Source organism: Martes martes (genome assembly GCF_963455335.1).
Source record: "Martes martes genome assembly, chromosome: 3".
In the NCBI taxonomy this organism is placed as follows: Eukaryota; Metazoa; Chordata; class Mammalia; order Carnivora; family Mustelidae; genus Martes; species Martes martes.
Window position 1 is genome coordinate 182616495 of NC_137890.1, and position 20126 is coordinate 182636620.

Sequence of the window (20126 nt, forward strand, 5' to 3'; positions counted from 1 at the left end):
CACAGCATGAGCAGGGGAAGGGGCAGAGGGAGAGAGACAAGCTCCAACTGAGCCACTCAGGTGCCTTTAGGTGTTAGATTTTAACAAGGTCTCAGTCTTCCAAATCATGATCCAATGTTAAATATCAGCTGCATCTTCAAGAACTGTGTATTCTACAGATCTGATAGGTATGCGATTTCTGGAAAGATCATACACATTGGAGACAGTCAGACAAGAGGTCTGTACCTCAACTCAGATTTACCACCATGGATGAGTTATGTAACTTCTTTGAGTCTCAGCTTCCTCTTTTATAAAATGAAAGTAGTAAATAAGTAATACTTCAAAGAATTGTATGAATAAACTGTGTACTTTCTCTGATTTTATTCAAGTGATTAATACAAATATGTATTCATCTTTATAGAATGGGGCTTAAGATTTTACCACAATTGGCTTTTCTCTAGGTTGAAAAAGCACATTCACTGCACACATATCTTTGCTCCATAATCCAGCCTACACAGTTCCATCTTTCAGGTGTGTTTGGAAAAGTTTAGTCAAATACCAGACTAAAATCCAATAGTAAGGTAGATTTCTTTGGGCTATTTGTATGCATTTGTCCTCTTCCCATCTCAGACTTTGGGTGCGTTGGTATTACTTTTTAATTCTTTCTTAATTAGCTCTTCCTTGTTCTTCTAAAGGATATAGAGAAGTATCTGGTTTCTAGGCTACATTTCCTGAGTAGATGATCCAATCCCTAGGTGAGTAATTTGAGTTTCCCTGGCTTCTTTTAGAAGGAGTCATTGCAGAAAATGATCCATGTGTTAGCTGAGACCGATCTCTCATTTTATTTGAGGGTTGTGTGTGCGCACGTGCATGTGTGTCTGATGGTGCAGCGGGGCTTGAATTACATCTTTGGAACTCTTTGTTCCGATCTATCTATTCAGTGTCTCTCCACCATCAAATCAGAGCTTAGGTTCCTCCTCGCTTCTGCTATCATAACCGGTAACTGGGATTTAGTAGAAGGAGACAGCCAAAAATTGAAATCTAACCAGGGGTTCAATCCAAACTTCTAAAGTCTAGCAGGACTGGGGGAGTAGTGTGGTTTGATAATCCAGTTAATGAAGAGAGAAGCGCCCTCTAGGAAATCTTAACAAAGAGTCTTCAGCAGGTCCTTTTGTTGACAACTTTATCCAAGAAACCATCTTCCCTGAGACTTTTCTGAACTTTAGACTAATCCTCTCCTTGCTACAGAAGTCCTTTTGTTGGGGGAAATTGTAAGTGAACACAGGAGGGACAGGCCCCTGTAAGCCCCAGCTCTGTCTCCAGATTCTTTTAATCATTAGCTTTTCATCTGGCCTGTAGTCCTTCTGGCCCAGGGATCTCTCATTCAAATCACAAAATAGATGAAATCATTCAGAAATCCTCTTCTCAGACTATTTCAGTCTGTTGTCTAATTTCTGAGCCAATCAATGGCCAATTTTGGCAAATGACAAGAGCAATAATCATTCATTGCTTTTTCTTCAAGTATCATGTCCATGGCCTTAGACCTCATATTCACAATATTCCAGGTCACAGGTGATGGTATGAAAACCCTGGTCCATTCTGCAGTTAGATTTGAAGCTTCTTAGTAAGGCAGAGCAAATTAAAACGGAAATAGCAGTATTGTAGCCCTGAAAGCAAATGAAGAACAAATAAAATCAAAGTATATGAGTTAGACTGAGTAAGGAAAACCTGCTAAACATTTAATGCAAAGTTATTGATGAGATTATATAGAGAGATGGAAAAGGCAATAATAAATTATAACAGAGACTGCATCATGCCCCTGGCAACAAGAGCCAAAAGGGCTTTAAAAAATAATACAAAGCGATCTCCACATATACAAACTGCATTCGTACCGTACCATTCCCCATTGTTCAAAACATGCCAAGCTTTGAAATAACATGTGTAAAGTGCCCGGTCCCCGATATGTCCCCAGTCAAGTTTAGTTCCCCTCTATTTCTCCATAATGGACATCAGTATACATTTCTTTTTCCATTCCTGAAACTGACATTTTGAGGATCTTATAAGAATTTTAGTTTTGAGGCATTGCTGTCAGTTACAAGTCCTAATATCCCAATTTACATTTTGAATCTCCTGGAAAGTGAATATTTTAACATAAATTCAATTTAGTGGAAAAGATTTACAGGCCCCAAGTGTCCATGTGATTACCTTTAGTCTGCTTAACTCCAGCACACCCAGATTTGGCTGATCCCAAGCCATTTATTAAACAGTTTAATTGCTCTAGATTTTCCCTATTGTGGTTCCTGTCCTACGGGTTTTATCTCCTTACATTAATACCAAGGGCCCAGGGACATCAGGAGGTGACTCCAGTAGAGGCAAAATCTGCCTCCTCCCTTTCTCAGTTGCTGGCACAAGCGCCGAGTTTGACATGCTGCATTTAATTGACCTTCTATGGGGACCATTTTGTATCTACAGGTAATAATTCTTTGTGGAAAGTTACTGAAGATCAGAGAGGCAGGGTTACCTCCCTATCTCCTGATTGCTTAGTAAAATAAAGTAATAACAATACTAGAAGTAATAGTAATGCTAATGGAACACCACCAACTGAGGCCACTTCCATCAATGTCTTCAATAATTTTTTTTTAAGATTTTATTTATTTATTTGACAGAGAGACAGGGATCACAAGTAGGCAGAGAGGCAGGCAGAGAGAGAGGGGGAAGCAGGCTCCCCGCTAAGCAGAGAGCCCGATGTGGGGCTCGATCCCAGGACCCCGGGATCATGACCTGAGCCAAAGGCAGAGGCTTTAACCCACTGAGCCACCCAGGCGCCCCTTCGATAATTTTATGAAGGGCAAATCCTCCCTTTATAGAATGTGGTGAAGGCACATCATAGTCTCATAACCAGACGGTTTAAAATGACATCATTACCCAGCAAAATCTCTGCTTTAGAAAATACAGTGCTTGGGAAATACCACATTATTGTGTTGCCTGTTGTGATTCCAATTGCGTATCATCAAAATACAAACCTGGGTATGGCATACAATGCCCCGAGGAGCAGCTATAAAATTCTAAACTTCCCGGACCTCTCCAGATTTCTAAATAAAATGATCTTAGGAAATCCAGAAGACAAACATCTCTGATAGGTGCACGCCTTGAAATATCAACAGTCAAAGAGAGCTCCAAGGGCAGGTGGCAAAGAGCTGAACGCTGCCATGTAAATGAGGTTACGAGGGGGCAGGTGTGGGGGGCACGTCCCTGGTTACCATCCAGGCCTCAAAAGTTCTGTCAGGAAGTGTGGCTGTGGTGGTCAAATGCTCGTGGCTCGGGATAGAGCCTGGGCCACCTATAGGGCCCACTGGCTGGCTGGCTTTGTATATGGGAACCACCGTGATTCCTCTGTCTGGATTACTGTCCCCTCTCCCCGCCGGGAAGGCCCAGTTTGGGAAGTGCTCTTGTAGTATCTGGGGGTGTCTATACTTACGATGGCTTTTGGGGTTGTCCCACCTGGCTTCCGGGGCCCACCAGAACTTCTTTTAGGGTATGCTAGTTTCAGAAAAATTCTCCATAGCACCCTTCCTCCTTAAGACTACCTTGGAAGGCTGGGTCATCGTGGGCTGACCGAGGAGAGTAGCTGTGGCTGAGACATTGCAGATGGCTCCCCGCTGGGTCCTTGTTGTTCTCCGAACTCACCCCGAAGGAGAGAACTCCCTGTGACCAGCCGTGCAGGGGGAGTGTAAGAAGCCTGGAGCAGTGGTGACTAGATGCTCACAGGCATCCAAAGCCGTCTCCTGGACGGGGCCAGGCCCCGAACCAGGCCTTCTCTGGCATTTGAGGGAGGCTGGGTAGCCATCTGCACCACTGCGGTGACCAAGTGTCCTGGTTTGCCCCAGGCTGTGCCAGTTTTAGCCCCGAATGTCCCATATCCCAGGACATTCCTCTGTCTTGAGCAAATGGGGATGGGTTTGACCTCTGATGTGTCCTATCAGCTGCTGGAGAGAGCTACCGAGTTAAGGGAATGCAACATGTCTCGTGGTACTTTATTGCACGTGTACTAAGTTTTGTCTCAGGAACCTTAATAGGCCTTGGGAAGTGAGGGAGACAGATGACGCACATTACCATCCCCCCTTCGCAGCCCGAAGAGGCAAGGCCACCTGTCCCTAGAGGGGGGATAAAGGGCCAGACACAGAACAGAGGCGCTCAGAATCTATGAGCCATGTCCTCTCCATCTGGCCGTGATGGATTTTCAGCTCTGTCCGTAAGAAGACTCACTGTTGGGACCGCTTACCTGAAAAGGATGTCGGTGACATCACTCCCTCTCTTCACCAGCATTTGCTAAACTGGGCTGGGTGGTGACCTTTCTGGTAGGAGACCAAAAGGTCACACATTTCTGGCTTTAGCCTCACTCCCGAAACTGTAAACAAAGACTCCTCTGTAGGGAGGAAAAGAGAAAAGCACCAACATATTATTTCCTGGAACGTTTCGTGTCGTGTTTTTTTCTGTCTGTTGTGATATTTGTCACCTGAAGAGACATCATAACATGAGGCAGACTTACCCACCAACAATTTATACTGACTCATGGATAATTCGCTTTCCTGAATCTACTAATACTTGTCAAGTGCCTCTTACTCGATTCAATTCAACATATATTTACCAAACGGGCCCTTGGGTAGAGTGTTACGCTAGGTGTTGAGGGTCCAAAAACAGGAATAGGATTGGGGACACGCACACGAACCAATGAGGGCTGAAAGTGAGGTGCAAGTAGACACTTAATGACAGACTCCGTCCCAGCGTTTCCATGGAGCACCGGAAGAATGGGGACAAGTGCCACTTCAGCTGGGAAGGAAGACTGTACCTTCAACGGTCCAGAAAGTCCAGGGAGGATATTGCTGGCGGGGGGATTGGCTTGAGCAAAGGCCAAGGGGGAAGAAGGTGTCTGAGGGAACTGGAAAGTCATCTTGCACGGTTAGAGCAAGACAGACTAGTGGATGCGGTTGGAAAAATGAGTTGGAACCGGATGGTGAAGGGAGTAAAGGTCAAGCCAAGGAGTCTGGACATGAGTCCCAGCGAGGGCAGACACTGAGCATTATTCTGGGGCTAGATGTGTTTTGGAAAATGTTAAATCCTGGTGCATTATTTGCATGAGGCAATCTATCTAAATAGACACTATGATGCAACTTTTGTAAATTAAAAAACATTTTTGAAATACACACACACGTATATGTAACCTACCATTGCCCTCTGAATTATGTATTGAATTCAGTATGTTGGCAGTTTGTATTTTTATCGGTGCCTGTGTTTAAGTGTGTGTTGTTCCTGGGTGCTTACTACACTAAAATTATAGGTCAAGTCCTCCCAAAGTTAATGTTTTAAGGAGCTCATCTGCAAAACGGGGGTAGGAGAACTTCGCGCAGATTGCTGTAAGTTTAAAGAAGATGATATATTCAAAACATCTTGGGTTGTTCTTGACACACAATATATTTTAGGAACTCGTAGCCTTTGTTCCAAGCCATCTGCATACATACCACCTGGGAAAAACAGCCACATTGTCACCAAAGCTCATCCGCAAACCTACCGAGGACTTCTTTTCATTTGGGCATTGTTTTTCCAAGGCTCACAATCTGCATGAACCGGGAGCGCTGTACATATTGCGCAACTGAACAGGAAGAGAAGCGTCCGGCTTTGGCACACCAAAAGCATACGATGCCTTCATAATATTGTTTGCTGGAGGCTGCTCACACCCGAAGAGAAGAAACAAACCAGCAGGGCCATCTCTGCCTTCCTTGACCTGGACATTTGCCTTGGACGCCACGAGGAGTCTGGGGCCTAGAGTCCTTGGGTTTGGAATTACACATTTGCTGGGCTTTAAAGGGGAGGCATCAAGTTTTGTTGGTGTGCATAATGCATTTTCACAGGTGCATTATAATTTTGTATTCTACTTTTCTCTAGCTCATGTCATAGCATAAATAAACAGCTAAAGTAAATAGTGTGTAAACTTCACAGACCACCGTCCGATCAACTCAAACCCAAACCAATTTGGGAATTTCCCTCAGGGAGAGGGGTCCTCTTGCCTTGGGGGCGGTGGCAGGAAGATTTCCCTCAGGCCTCCTTGTCCCTCAAAAGCAGCAGCACCTCAAAAGCCAGGGAGGAGGAAGAGAGGGAGAGGGAAGGAAGGAAAAAGGGTGTGTGGGGGGTGCGGTGAGGAAGGGAAGAGGAAGAGGAAGGAGGAGGAGGAGGAACTGAAGGCAGAGAAAAAGAGAAGAGAGAAGGGGAAGAAAGAAAAGAGAGAAAGAAGGGAAGTTGGGTGGTGGGGAGAGAACGAGAGACAGAGAGGGAGGGAGAGAAAGAGGGGGGCAGGGGGGGCAGAGAGAGAGGGAGTGGGAGAGAGAAGGAGAGGGAAAAAAGGGAGAAATTCTCTGGTGGAAGAGTGTTGGGAAAGCAACCAGTTAATCAAAGGGATTCCAGTTTGGCCCGGAAGGCCCGACTCTCCTTCCGACTCATAGAAAAAGAAAACAAAAACAAGAAAAAAAAAAAAAAAGGAAGAAAGAAAGAAAAAGAGAGAAGGGAAAAGGCAGCAGAGCGTTTCTCCCGCAGCAATCTCACAGATGCAAAACCTTCCATTCGACTGACTCCTCATTAGCTTACTGAATCTGACAGCATAATTATCACAGCTGCTCCGCACTTAGAATAAATAAATACGAAAGTGGGTGTTTAAAATTTTTTTGAGAAGGGAAATTCAGTCATCTAGACAGTCAAGAGGACAAGTTTATTTAAAACTTTTAGATTCTTATGTATTTAGATCACTTCGGAACGAGATAATGAGATAGTTGTCTTTCAGTCTAATTGAGTTCCTAAGCTCCTGGCTGTTGGCTGTCACCCCTTTCAAACTTTGCTTTAACTTTCCTTCCTTTAGAAATCCGATCCTGGTGTCTCCATTTACTCTTCCTGGGCTGATAACCTGGTGAAGGCTGGGTGCACTGGAGGGCAGAAAGTGACTTAATGGGATTGAGGAGCTAAATAACCTTTCACGGGAAACAAGATAATCAAACCTCTTTTGCTCGCCTGTAATGGCTGAAAGAGAAAGCGCCGGCTGAAAAGAAAGCTGGGAAATGAAACCATCATTTCCAAACGTCCTGTCATTTCCCCGTCTCGTGGTTTCCACGCTACCCTTACACATCGTCAACCCATCAGCTGGAGTTGCTTCGTGCATTTAATGATTCGCAGCGCGCACAGCCTCGTGACTACGCGGTAATTTTAGCGTGCATGCGTGCATGTGTGTGTGCGTGCGTGCATGCGTGTGTAGGCTTCGTATCTTCAAGGCCTGGAGGATCCCACGGTACCACTTTCAGCTGAAGTTGCTAACTAGCATGGAGCGCACCTAAAACTCCTGCTGGGGGCACAGCCCATCCGCATTTGGGAGTAAAGCTGGTGAGCTTTCCTCTCCCTCCTACGACCACCTTTATGGGAACCCTTGCATTCAGTGAGTCCAGAGAGTTATAAAATAAACATTCCGTCAATCTGGCATACAGGAAATTAACGATAACCCATTGTGTAGACTGAGAGGTTGAGGTTTTTGATGGCCAATAACACATGCCACGTTGGGAAAAAAAGAAGCAAACTCAGGTCCTTTAACGCTCAGTCCAGAGCCTGGACTCCCTGTACGGGTTGCTGTACCTCATTCTTCCAAACAATAGAAGGAATATGACATCAACATTAAAAAAAAAAAAAAAAAACCTTTGAAAAAGAAAAAAAATTACCCATAATGCCCCTAAATGGCGAGAGCATTTTTTTTGTACGCTACCTTTCAGTTTTGTCGATACGCAAAATACATTTTCACAGATAGATTATAATATGCTTGTATCCTACTTTCTTCTAGCTCGCATCGTAATAGCATAAATATTTCCATACTACCTCACACTCCCACGAATTATTCTAAATGGTTCCACAATACCATATGCTGAGTCCATATAACATTATCTAATTGCTTCTCTGTGGTTCAAAATAATCAAAATAATATCTAGTTGGTTCTCTATGGCTCAAAATAAAGAATATTTATATTGTTTTTTAAATTTTATAATTTTTAAATACAATTATAGACAACACTGAAATGAACATGTTTGTGCATCTAGGGTCCTTTTTTCTTTTTCCCGTTCGATTGCTTCTTTGAATAATTTCCAGAAACCAAAGTATAGGGTTGAAGGTTGTGACCATTTTTAGGGCCCCTGATATGCATGTCACAAGGCTTTGCAAAGGTTCTTCCATCTTACACCACCATTGTTGGAAAATCATTTTACCACAACCTCATTAACACTGGGAGCTATTAGGTTGAGGGGAAAAATAACTACTTATCAGTTACTCATATTTATTTAATCACTGGTAAGGCTATCTTTTTATTCCATGTGTTGGTATACTTTTTTGTTTTCCTTATGTAAATTGCTATTTTATGCCTTTGCCCAATTTTCTGTTGGATTCCTGAAATTACCCTATAAACCTAGAGCAGAAGACAGTAGAAGGGTCAGACTGGGGGTCTAGACCTTGGTTCTAATCCTTGTTTTGCTACTAAGTTCCCATGTGATCCTTAGTAAGTGGCAATGAGTAGTGGAAAGAGTGGCTTAGGAGTCTGAATTGAAATCAAACCTGGGCTCTCCCACTTACTAGTTGTGTGACTCTGAGCAATTTCCGTAGCCTCTCTCAGTCCCAATTTTCTAATATGTAATGTGGGGATAATGACTCCAGCCTTACCAGTTAGCCTATGAAGGGAATGAGAATTTGTGTAAATCACATAGATGCCCCACAAATGGCAGCCACTACTCTTCCCGGTTGCAGGGACACAAACTATATAATGAAGCTATGGGATAGCAAGTCTCTGAGATCCTCTCCCACTCAAAGGGTCTCTAACTTTTCTCTCTAACGCTTTCCAGGATCTCCTCTAAAGTATTGGAGTCCCTTGAGGATATCTTCGTGGAAGGTAAGGCAGTGCGTTTATGGAGGACTCATCCCAACTTCTTGTTTCTTACTGTGCCGCTTAAGTACTGAATAATGGAGGATTTAGAAGGTTAGAGACGGTGGTCTGAATTAGGTTACAAATGCCTAAAGGCAGAATAGAAAGGCCTGCTTCAGAATCTCCCTTCCCTCCTGTCCCCTGAAACTTGGCCTCTAGAATGACAAAATATTCTGGTTAAATTTTGAATAGACTAGACAATAAAGGTGAGAACAGGATAGATTTGAAATCATTAGCATACAAAGAATGAAACTACATTTCTCTAATATATGGTAAAGAATGTTTAAATTGGGGCACAAGGCTGGCTTAGTCTGTGGAGTATGACTCTCGATCTTGGGGTTGTGTGTTTGAGGCCCACGTCGGGGGGAAAGTTTACTTAAAAAAAAAAAAAGAATGTTTAAATTATTTAAGAAGCTGTACAATAAGGAGTAAAAACCATGATATGAGTCAGGATTGTGCCACTATTATTAAAAAGAGGACAACTTCACTATGATGTTAGATGGTATTAAGGAGAAGACGACATTCCTCTCCCTGAACGTCCTTCCTCCCTAACCATCCAGACCCCATAATCTTTGAAGGCTCACTCACAAGGCCATCTGGTTCCCCAGAGCTGAATTTAATCTCACCTCCTTTGAATGCCCAAAGCACTTCACACTTGAACTGTGGCTGTTTATATACTTGCCTCATTTCCTTAAGGACTATAAGCTCTTTGAGGACAGACTCTATGACTGATTCATTTTTGTATCACTCAGTATCATACTAATATTAGTAAATATTTAAAATTAGTAAATATTTAAAAAAATAGTAAATATTTAATGAATGAACTGGAACAGAGTTCTCCCACTCTGCTAGACATCTGAGTCTATGTGGGTCCAGAGCCTCAGAGATAAGCAAAATAATTGGAACAGGTTCAGAATAGAATAATGAAACAAAAAGGATTAAAGAATGAGAGAAACAGAATCTATATTGGGGGGAAGCAAAGTCAAAGGAATTCAGCCTCGAGAAGTGAGCTTTGGAAAGTGATATCAAGGGAACTTCAAATATAGTAAAGAGATAATTAAAAGAAGGCCTGAAATTCTTTTATTGGAGCAAAACAAAAAATTACTCAGATGTTAATGGGGCAACGTGGACAAGGCGTGCTGAAGAACTTCCAGAGTACAGACACTAGGGTGGTGTGAGATGTGGGAGAGGTCATTGCCATGCCTTCCATGCCCGCAGTAAGAAAGCATTTGATGATGAGAAAGACTCTGGTAAGTTGTTTTTGCAAAATTACTTGTGAAACAATTGTAAGCTTTCAAGCCTTAGGATTTTTTCCCCCCCTAAGATGCTGAAACCTGTTTTAAAGGAGAAGGGGGATTTAGTCCAGGAAAGAATGGGAGAGACTCAAGTCTGGGATTTGGAAAGCAAAATGGGACCAGCCCACAGAGAGAGACAGCCTTTGATGTCCTGACGATCAAGGACCAGGGCTTAAGGACCAGACTCTTAAATCACGTGGCATTTACTACCCCAGATTTAAAAAAAAAAAAAATACTTTTGTGGATCAGTGTCTGTGGTTCAAGCTGGCTAGCTTCCAAAATCAGTCTTAACTTTCCAAGGGTAACATTTGGAAGTCTCCCTGCAGGAACAGAGTGGAGCCAGTTTCTAGAAAGGGCAGCTTAATAATTTTCTACTCCCCCCGCCCCCAAATCGTTAAACGGTGTTCCTTTCCCAGAGCCCAAGTTCATGCTGAGGGCAAAGGGAATTAAACGAAGAAGCTGAACCTGCAGCTAAGATTAGAGAGCTGCCAAGGACCTAATTTTAGGTCCTTGCTGCCCCAGCTGACATTCTGCGCTGCTGGTTCAGCCACGAGGACCAGAAGTGCGGCTGCGAGCCGGTGACGGAGAGTGGAGACCATCCCCCTGGCCATCTGCGGAAGCAATTAGCTTGCTGTTGGGTGTGTTTTGAGAGAGACTACCAATAATTCCTCCATCGACAAATGTTTCTTCAGGTGTTCGAAGAGAGTCCGTAAGGGAACATGTCAGCGCTTGGCAGAAGTTCCCACATGCTTGCTGTTCTAATGTTCATGCTTCTCCACTTAAGAGTGTGCTCCAAAAGGGAACCAATCTTGGAAACCCCGAATTTTGAATTTTCGTGGCGAGTAACCCCCCCCCCCCGCTTTCCTCTGGCCATGCGCTTAGGGCCACAATCTGGGGCAAGTCTCAGCTTTGGCGAAACAGACACGGGTCGACGGGATCGGTTCTTGCGCGTTGTGGGGAATTTCTGTGCGACTCTTCCACTGGGAAGGAGGCTGTCCCTCCACTCCTCACATATTTCGCAGCCACAGGTTTCATGCTTGGATTGTCTTCTTCAGAGGGTAGACAATAAGAGCTGGCATCTCCCAGATCAAAGGGGAAACAGAATATATTTTAAAGTGACAACTCTGTTCTCCTGCAACCTAATAAAACCAGAATAATGAAATGATATAGATAGAAGCCCCTAAATGCTTCCATACTGAAACGCCACCAGAGAGCAAAATTTCCTGCATAATTGCGGCAGGGAGACTCTCTTTACAAACCACGCACAAGAGCAGGTCTTATTTTTGTGTGATTCTTACGCCCAGGGCAGCCCACCACCGAGACGAGATGGGGATTCTGGGTCCCTGCAGGCTGGAAACCATGATAACTGTCTGGTGCTCTCTGCCTGCAAAGGAGGCTCTTCATAAAGGCTAATTGCCGCGGGCAACGAGAGAGCCGGCTGGCACCGCCGGGCCAAGGGACTGCAACCCTCAGTAGATGGTCCTCGGTGAGAGCCCACCGGTGTCAAGGTGCAAGGTGCCATCCAGCCCCCCGCAGTGCTCCCCTGTCTCTCTCTCTCTGATTTTCCTGGCTGCTTTGCTTTCCCTGTCCGCTTGTCCCACGTCCTATCTGTCGGTCTGTCTCTAAGCCTGTTTTGCCCCCCCCCTCCCGCAGGCACACACATACACAGACGCACACACCCGCACACACCCAGTCCCGCCACCCCCTTCCCTGTCTCTTGGCGCCGGCCCTTTCATCTTCTCCCTCGGGGATTCGAGATGTCGCTGCAGGAAGTGCTTGTCGGCGGAGGCAGCAGCGGCAGAGCCCCGTGGCTTTGACAAACCTCATTTAATTGGGAGGAAGCCAGGAGAATTTGAAAGAACTGAAACATCCACGAAACTCCTTTTATCAGGCATAATTTAAACTCTGCATGGAAAAACCCCTATATGTATAAAGAAAAGTCAACTTCCCTCCTGCTGTGAGCACTCCTCGGCTCCCCCCCCAGCACAGGCAGGCTCCTGCAAGATTCCATCTTTTCATTTTTCTAAAAGTGTCAAAGTAGATTTGGGCTCTGTGGCTGGGTGAACAGAGAAGAAATACAGATGGGTCTCTCTCTCAGCCCTGCACGTGCGTTCTCTCTCTCTCTCTCTCTCTCTCTCACACACACACACACACACACACACACACACACTCTCAGGTGCTGCAGAGCCCCTCCGTTGGTGGCTCTGCTTCAGATGGCCAGGAAGAATCAAAACCCAAGTTTCTAACAACACATCAGTTTGGACAGTGGCTGTTTCTGGCTAATCACTTTCTATCAGGTAAAAGCTCGCGCCTAGGACGTGTTGAAGGGCCCCGGGGGGGTTCTCAGTGCGTAGAAAAATAGATGCCGGAGGAGGGCCCATGACGGAAGTTTCATTAAGTGGAGAGAAGGGGGCGTGAGTGTGTAAGAGTGCGAGAGTGTGAGTGCGTGCACACGTGCACACTCCTGAAGGTGTGTTTTTGCCTGAAGTGCTAGTTCAAAGTCCCAGGCCCAAGAGAAGAAAGCTGAAGGGGGATCTGGGGGCTTAGAGTGGGACCAGGGGAGAGGAAGGGGGTACAGAGGGAGCTGGGTACTGGAAAGGGAGTAAGAAGTGGAGGCGGCCTGGAGTGTTTTCTGTTCCACCATATGCCAAACAGTGCCCCTCCCCTCCTTCCAAATTCCACTCCAGATTCACCTCCAGTCCAAACTCTCTCATTTGCGTGATTCTAGTTCCTCCAAGGATCTGCCTTTAGCACACACATACTCTGCCGGCATCTGTAGCTGATTATGCACAGACTTCAGCTGTTTAGATATGATTTGTGCTAATATGTGTACAAGGGTGCCCTGTTTCCTCTTCCTCACCCCCTTTTCCTCCCACGCCGTAGGATCCTTGAGGTCAAGGACAAGCCTCTTTTTTCCCTCAGTTTTTATAGCACTTAATATGTTCTTGACACTTAATGGCAACTTCATAAATCCTGATGACTCACTCTTCCTACAGGGTTAAGTAAGACATTAACCCCCGTTGTATGATTATGGTTATTTTTGGAGATCCGAAATAACTCATTTTAATAATAAAATGCCTTAAGAAGTCCCAAACTCAGAGCTTTGGGCTGGGGCAGGACAATGTCCTAGATACAGCGGAGCCACATTCACAGACCCTGGAGGCTTTGGCTAGACTGAATGTCTACGCCTCTGGGGCAGCAGCTCTGTCCTCTGTCCTCATTGTCACCCCACACACCACGCCAGGTCCCTCTTCCCAGGCCGAGCCCCTACACCTTCCTCATTAGCTTTTTTCCCCTCCTGCTTAGGGCTTCTAAAGATTGTTTTCAGTTGCATGATGATTGTTTCCAAAGAAACCCCACCTAAAGATGGTCTCCCCCAAAACAGTCAGGCCATGACCACACTGCCCACATCCTTTGCCTTTCCTGGCCGCATTCCGAGAAACATGAGGAGAGCTCCAGCCACATGATCCCTCAGCAGATTTCAGATTTAGAGGATGACTTCAGGCCCGGGGAAGCAAGGCAGATTTCAGGGTAACTTGTGTTTCCCCCCCGCCCCCCGTGGGCGTCTGGCCTGGGAGGACGTGCCCCTCCCCCCCAGCACCCCCCTCCCCCAGCGCCCCACCGGGCACTTCCTTCAGCAGCATCAAATTACCAATCAAGACAGGCCAGCTCTCCTCTTGTGACATCTCCATGTCACCTATCATCTTACTCTCTACCGAGAGAGAGAGACAAGGGGATAGTGGCAAACTTTGGTTTTGCTTCTCCTGGCAGATGCTAGGGAAAAGAAACAAGTCAGTGGCAACTTTCATCTCATCCAATTTCTAAGAGCGTCTGTGTGAAATGTTCGGATCGTTACAAGGAGGTCTGTGTCACCTCAACCCACCAGGGCTTTTGAGTTTTAGAGACTCTCGTAGAAAACTCAGGCAAGATTGGGGGGCCTGTTGCTTCTCTCCCAGGGAACTGGATCCCTAAGCTCATTTCCGGTTGCAAATACTGTGATTCCCCAGTACTTGGAGAAAACATTTAGACACTGAGACTTACATGTGTGCGTGTACACACACACACACACACACACACACACACGCACACACACCGGTGGCTCCGTCACTCACCATCGGGAAGCCGGTGCAGCTGAGATGGCAGGGAACTGAAATACTCATGAACCAGGGCCTCCTGGGCCGAGACGCGGTCTCTAGGAAAGCCTCTCAGCATTTGGGAGGCCAGGTTCTCAGCTTCCGGAACCCTGCCCAACCTGGAAAAGTGGAAGAGAAAAAGAGTTTCTCCAAAGGCCTCCCTTCTGAGAAACGAAGGGGGAAAGAAGAAAAGGAGAGAAAAGGAGATGGCTAGGAGGACATTTCAAGTAGCGTTTTCCTGAGATTAGCCACGTTGATGGCACGTGGAAAAAATAACCGACCCACTGGAAAGTTTACCCATCCTCGGGGAGCTCTCTCTCATTCAGCCTCCGCTGCCGCCCCCCTGCCCCCGCCATGGGGTCTGGGTACCATGTATATATACATAAAGGACCCAGAAATAGAATTATAGAAGCAGAAATGTGTAATTAAGGATGCTGCTTTGAGGGATGGTGCGCCCCCCCCAAAAGCAGAAAGCCCAGTTGGGTATATTGCAAGGACTGCAAGCATAGCTTCCCGGAGGGGAGGGAAGATTAGAGGTAATTTTAGAGGGTGAATCTTGGGTGTAAAACACACTTACTCCCAGTGTTTCTGAAGCTCAGCCCCCAGGGTATTACCTAAGACACTCTCTTGGTTTCCCCTGAGATGGAGCATAGAAAGAGATAACTTTTTTTATGCCCAGAGAGATAACTCTTCAAGTGCCCAGATTACAGTAAGGACAAATCCTCAAGTGGACCTGTATTGAATTGTAAATTTGGAGACGAGCAAATCTATTAGTTGAGCATCTACTATGTGCTAGTAGGTGGCTGGCTCTGGAAGATACAGGAAAGACTCTGTCTTCTGGCAGCTTAGTCTAGGGGAGGAGTCGGGCACTAAGCAAGTTATCATAGAGATGCATAAACACCTGTGCAGAAAAGGCCCAGATATCTGACTTAGACTGGGAAGAGCTGGTCAGGGAAGGCTTCCCTGAGGAAGAAGCATTTGAGCTGAGAGCTGAGGAATTAGGGCAGGGGAGAGGCATATATGAGCCCCATAGAGACCCAGGGGATGAGGGGAGAAGAGTGAGTTTAAGAAGTCAAAGAAAGGCCAGTTGGCTGGCCTGGGACCAAGGGAGAGAGGGGACAGTTATGAAGCTGAGAGGGTGGCAGGGGCTGATCCTGCAGGACTTGTGAGCCTTAATTTTCCTATTTACTTATAATGTTTGAAAGTCTTTGCTGATCCACGAGACCCAAAACTGTGCAGGAGGCAATTAACCGCAGGACTGATGTCTGACATTCAGAATTAGGTTGCGTGGCCATGTAAATCTCCAATTAAGCAAAAATAAATGGGCTTATTTAATGTTGAATGTGCATACCAACTTAAACGGACAAAGAACTGATACCCTTTCCCTTCCTGGGTGCCATGACATGGTGATGCTGGAAATCCTGGCCCAGAGATGTAAGTGGCCTAATATTTGCATAAGATTTACCTAAGAGAATTTCGGGTATCTGATTCCCATGACATACAACTCTTTGTACAAACAGATAACTTTACCTTCAAACTTGGCAGTCATTGCTTCATAGACTTAAGATGGAGGAATATTTGCAAATGCCCAGTCCTTGCCAATTTCCAGGCTAGTTAAAAGAGAAGGGAACACGGGGTGGAGGCCTGCTCATTAGCTTGCGGCCTGAGAAAAGGCCAGAAGGCATTTGGTTCCTCTAGGGTGCCCTCCCCAGATGCAGGTTTTCAGGGCCAACGAAGGGGGCTTTGGAGTGGGGAAGGTGGTATAGATCACTAGGGCCTAGTATCAATCTGGAGGGACATTCAAGGAAAATCTTGCAAAAATAAATTTTATCTAGTGCACCGTCGCTATAGGGGGTGGGGTGAAATGTGTGCCCAAATCATGCCCTGAACCCACTCCATGAAACTCCAGGGGTGGATGGGTGGGTAGGTGTTGATGGTGGGGGTAGTGATGCATCCAGCAGCTTTTGCCTCCACAATCCCACCCCAATCGATGGTTGGTTCTCTCCACATACTCCTACCCATTGGCCCATAATAATGGAATCGTTACAGAATTGCTCTGTAGGCGGGATTTAGGAGCTGCAGTCTCATTGGACAAGGAAGGCCAGGGAACCTGTTTTGAACTTGAGTTAGCATGGCATGCGCACTCTTTGTATTTAGACTGTGGTTATGTTGGGTGCCTGGAGAAGCTAGGAAGGGCTGATGGAACTTCTTACATGGGTAGTGGGGACTCATATATAAAGAACTGGCCATCACCACCAAACGAAAGAAAGGCGAGCAGATACTGATCAGCAATATGCAGGCTTCTTTTTTAGGACTTTCCTTTTCAACTAACCCAACCCTTCCTTCAAGATTGTGTCAAGGTTTTTAGTGGTGCCTGCATTCTGTTCTAGTCTCATGGCCCCTACGCTATGACAGCTACCACCCATTTCTCCAGCTCCTTCCTCCCGGGGGCCAAGTGCATGTTGGTCTTCCCTGTATAAACCAAGTCTGTGCCCTCCCGAATATGAGCCTTTACCAGCGGCACTTACAGCAGGACCACCCATTCTGGCCAAGAGTCCTGATGATCTCTACCTTGTGATCGGCACATTGTACTCTCATCTGGGAGCTGAGACAAGAGCCCTGGGAATACAAATGTTGCTTCTTCGAGCACAGATGCTAATTGACTTCCATGTTTGTATAGTTCTGCTTCTTTCTGTCATCTATCCTCTTGCTTACAGCCCACTGCCTTTATCTTCACGTTTCTATAATTTGCCACCTCCTCTAACTCTCATTAGGACAATTCTTCACTCGTTATAATTACTTTGGAAATGAAAATTGGCATGAAAGGTGACATTAACAAATGTTAATTTGCCCACCAGTGCCTTTCCACATAGGCTACATGTTAATCAATATTATGTCTTAGAGGGAAAGAAACCATAAGAGATTCTTAATGGTAGAGGATGAACTGAGGGTTGATGGAAGGAGGTGGGTGGGGGTTGGGATAGATGGGTGATGGGTATTAAGGAGGGCACTAGTTATGATGAACACTGGGTGTTGTATGTAAGTGATGAAACACTGAATTCTACTCCTGAAACCAATATTACGCTATATGCTGACTAACTAGAACTTAAATAAAAATTTGAAAAAAAAAAAAAAAGATGAAAAAATATTGTGTGTTAGGCTTGTGAAGTTAAATACCAAACACGCCAGGAGCATCTTGGCAGGATTAGGAGAACCCACCTACCCAATTAATGAGCGTCTGTTATTAAAGACAAAAATATCCTCTGAGGAACCCCTCCTTCTAATAACATTTCTAGAACCAAGAAGCGTTCCATTCCCAACATAATACATATTTATTGTAGAACACTTAGAAAATGCAGAGAAAGAGAATTTAAACCACCCCATCACTCTGAGATAACCCCTGTTACTCAAAGATGATCACTATTGTTTTGATGTTCAGTTTTTCTTCTTTAGTCCTTTATTTTTAAGTGGGTACATTTTTTTGTTTTACAAAGAAAGGGAGATCATACTCTACATGCTGTTATAACCTACTTTTTCCACTTGACGATCTCCATCATCTTTCCAGGCCTTTGAATAGCCTTCTAGGATATTATATTAATAGCTGCCTGGCATTCTGTTATGTGGGCATTCCATAATTTTCATAGCCAGACTTTTTTTTTTTTTAAGATTTTTTACTTATTTGACACACACACAGAGATCACAAGTAGGCAGAGAGGCAGCAGAGAGAGAGGAGGAAGCAGGCTCCCTGCTGAGCAGAGAGCCCAATGCGGAGGCTCGATCCCAGGACCCTGGGATCATGACCTGAGCCGAAGGCAGAGGCTTAACCCACTGAGCCGCCCAGGCGCCCCCATAGCCAGACCTTTATCTGAGTTGTGTCCTTTTTGTTGGGGGTGAGGGGTGACAGGCTACCATTAAAATCATGCTGTGACATCCTCGATGGGAAATCTTTGTGCGCCTGCGCAATGATTTCCTAAGTATAAGTCCTGAGAAACGAAATCTCCGGGTTGAGGGCAGTACAACACGTTCAAGTTTCCGATTAAGAATACGAGCTAGTTGTACCAATTCCCACTTCCAGCAGCAGTCTGGGAGAGTTCCTGTCTCTGCGTCGCAGAAAACAAATTGGTTCCAGCAGACCTGAATTGTCACAGACCTCGCTTGTAAAAGTTGCAGAAAGGATTAAAATGGTAAATCAATCGGGCAGGAAGTGCTGGGTGTGAGGACACCCACACTTATTTCTGGAAGTCCAGAATAGAAACACAAACAATAAAACAAAAGGAAGATCAGGCTCTGTGGTTGTGTGAAGCTGCGTCCACTGGCCATCACGGGACACATCGAAAATCTCGTGGTTCTCCAGGGCCCGAGGCAATGACCTTGATTTCCCAGCCCAGGCTGGCTCTGAGTATAAAATTCTCCACCGCCGTTACCGCCATTCACCTTTCCAGGGCAAGGGCATTATCGGTCTACAGAGCAAGGCCGGTCCTTGTCAGCTCACCTGGGTTCTTTGTTGTTTTCCCCTGGATCTATAGAGAGAGAGGAAAAGGGCGGGGATAGAGTGGGCACTGTTTTGTTTTGTTTTGTTTTGTTTTCCAATTTTCCAATTTGTTTTTATTTGGAAGTAATTTCAGGTTTGCAGAAGAATTGCACGAATCGTCCCCAGAGTTCCATGTTTACCAGCTTCCCCTAGTGTTAGCATTCTACAGAACTGTAGTCAAATGATCAAAGGCAAACAATTAATATTGGCACAACGCTGTTAACTTAGCTGCAGGCATTATTCAAATATCGTGTTGTTGTTGTTGTTGTTTTCCAATAATGACCTTTCTGTTGTTGTTCCAGGAGAGGGGGTCCTTTTTTAATGCTGCCAGTTCAGGACGTGGTGAAGCAGGCACCCACAATGAAAACTATATCCAACCCTGGGAAGAAACAACATCAAAGAAGCTGTTATCTTCCAATCAATCTGACAAGCGGGTGTGCGCTTCCTAGGCCCTTGTCTGTAGGGTCACCATCCAACCCCAGGCAGCGCCCTGGGGTGTATTCCTGGCCCGCACACGCTTCTTCTGTACCTTGCAGAAATCCTGTAGGGAAGCCGAGGCTACCTCTGCTCCTCTTTACCCATCACACTTGCCACCCGACTCGGTGGACAAAGTCACAGAGACCTGTGTACCAGATGGGTCTGGGCTCCGCCTTCCTGAGTCTGTGACCGTGGCCAGGTTGTGTCACTTCTTAGAACTTCGGTTTCCACCTCTTGGAACTGGGACTTCGATTTGCGAGGAATAAATGAAATAATGCACTGCGAACATTCCACCTAGCCTTCCTTGGTTGAGCCCCCAAGTCCTTCTCGGAGCCAAGAATTTTCTCGTGGGATCATCTAGACCAGTGTTGTCCAACAGAACTTTCCATGACGATGCAAATGGGCTAGTTCTGCCCCATCTGATATGTTAATCACTACTCACATGCGGCTATTGGGCCCCTGAAATGTGACTAGTGCAGCCAAGCAACTAAGTTTAAAATTTAATTTTAATCACTTTAAATTTAAAGAGCCATGTGTGGCTAGTGGCCACTGTATCAGGTGGCACGTCCCTAGACATTGTCCTTGGTTTGGAGATGTGAGCAAAGAGAAGCCAGAGGCCTGAGATAGGGCAAAGTTTGAGCTGGGACGAGGCAACAGGCAGAGGTGGTGGGTCTCGTGTGTGGTCGGAGAAGGCAGAGGACTGGATGCTCAGGGAA

General features: G+C 45.6%; 1 protein-coding gene across 1 annotated transcript in view; it reads right to left on the reverse strand.

Moving 5' to 3' along the window:
- Positions 1 to 4295: 4295 nt before the first annotated feature.
- Positions 4296 to 20126, reverse strand: part of CDK15 (cyclin dependent kinase 15) — a gene marked incomplete at both ends in the record, with an annotated part of 77118 nt that continues 61287 nt past the window's right edge. Inside the window, 2 exons of the mRNA XM_080799225.1 lie at positions 4296 to 4405; positions 14382 to 14521. Coding sequence (XP_080655351.1) covers positions 4296 to 4405; positions 14382 to 14521 — 250 coding nt within the window. The remainder of the gene's footprint in view (positions 4406 to 14381; positions 14522 to 20126) is intronic.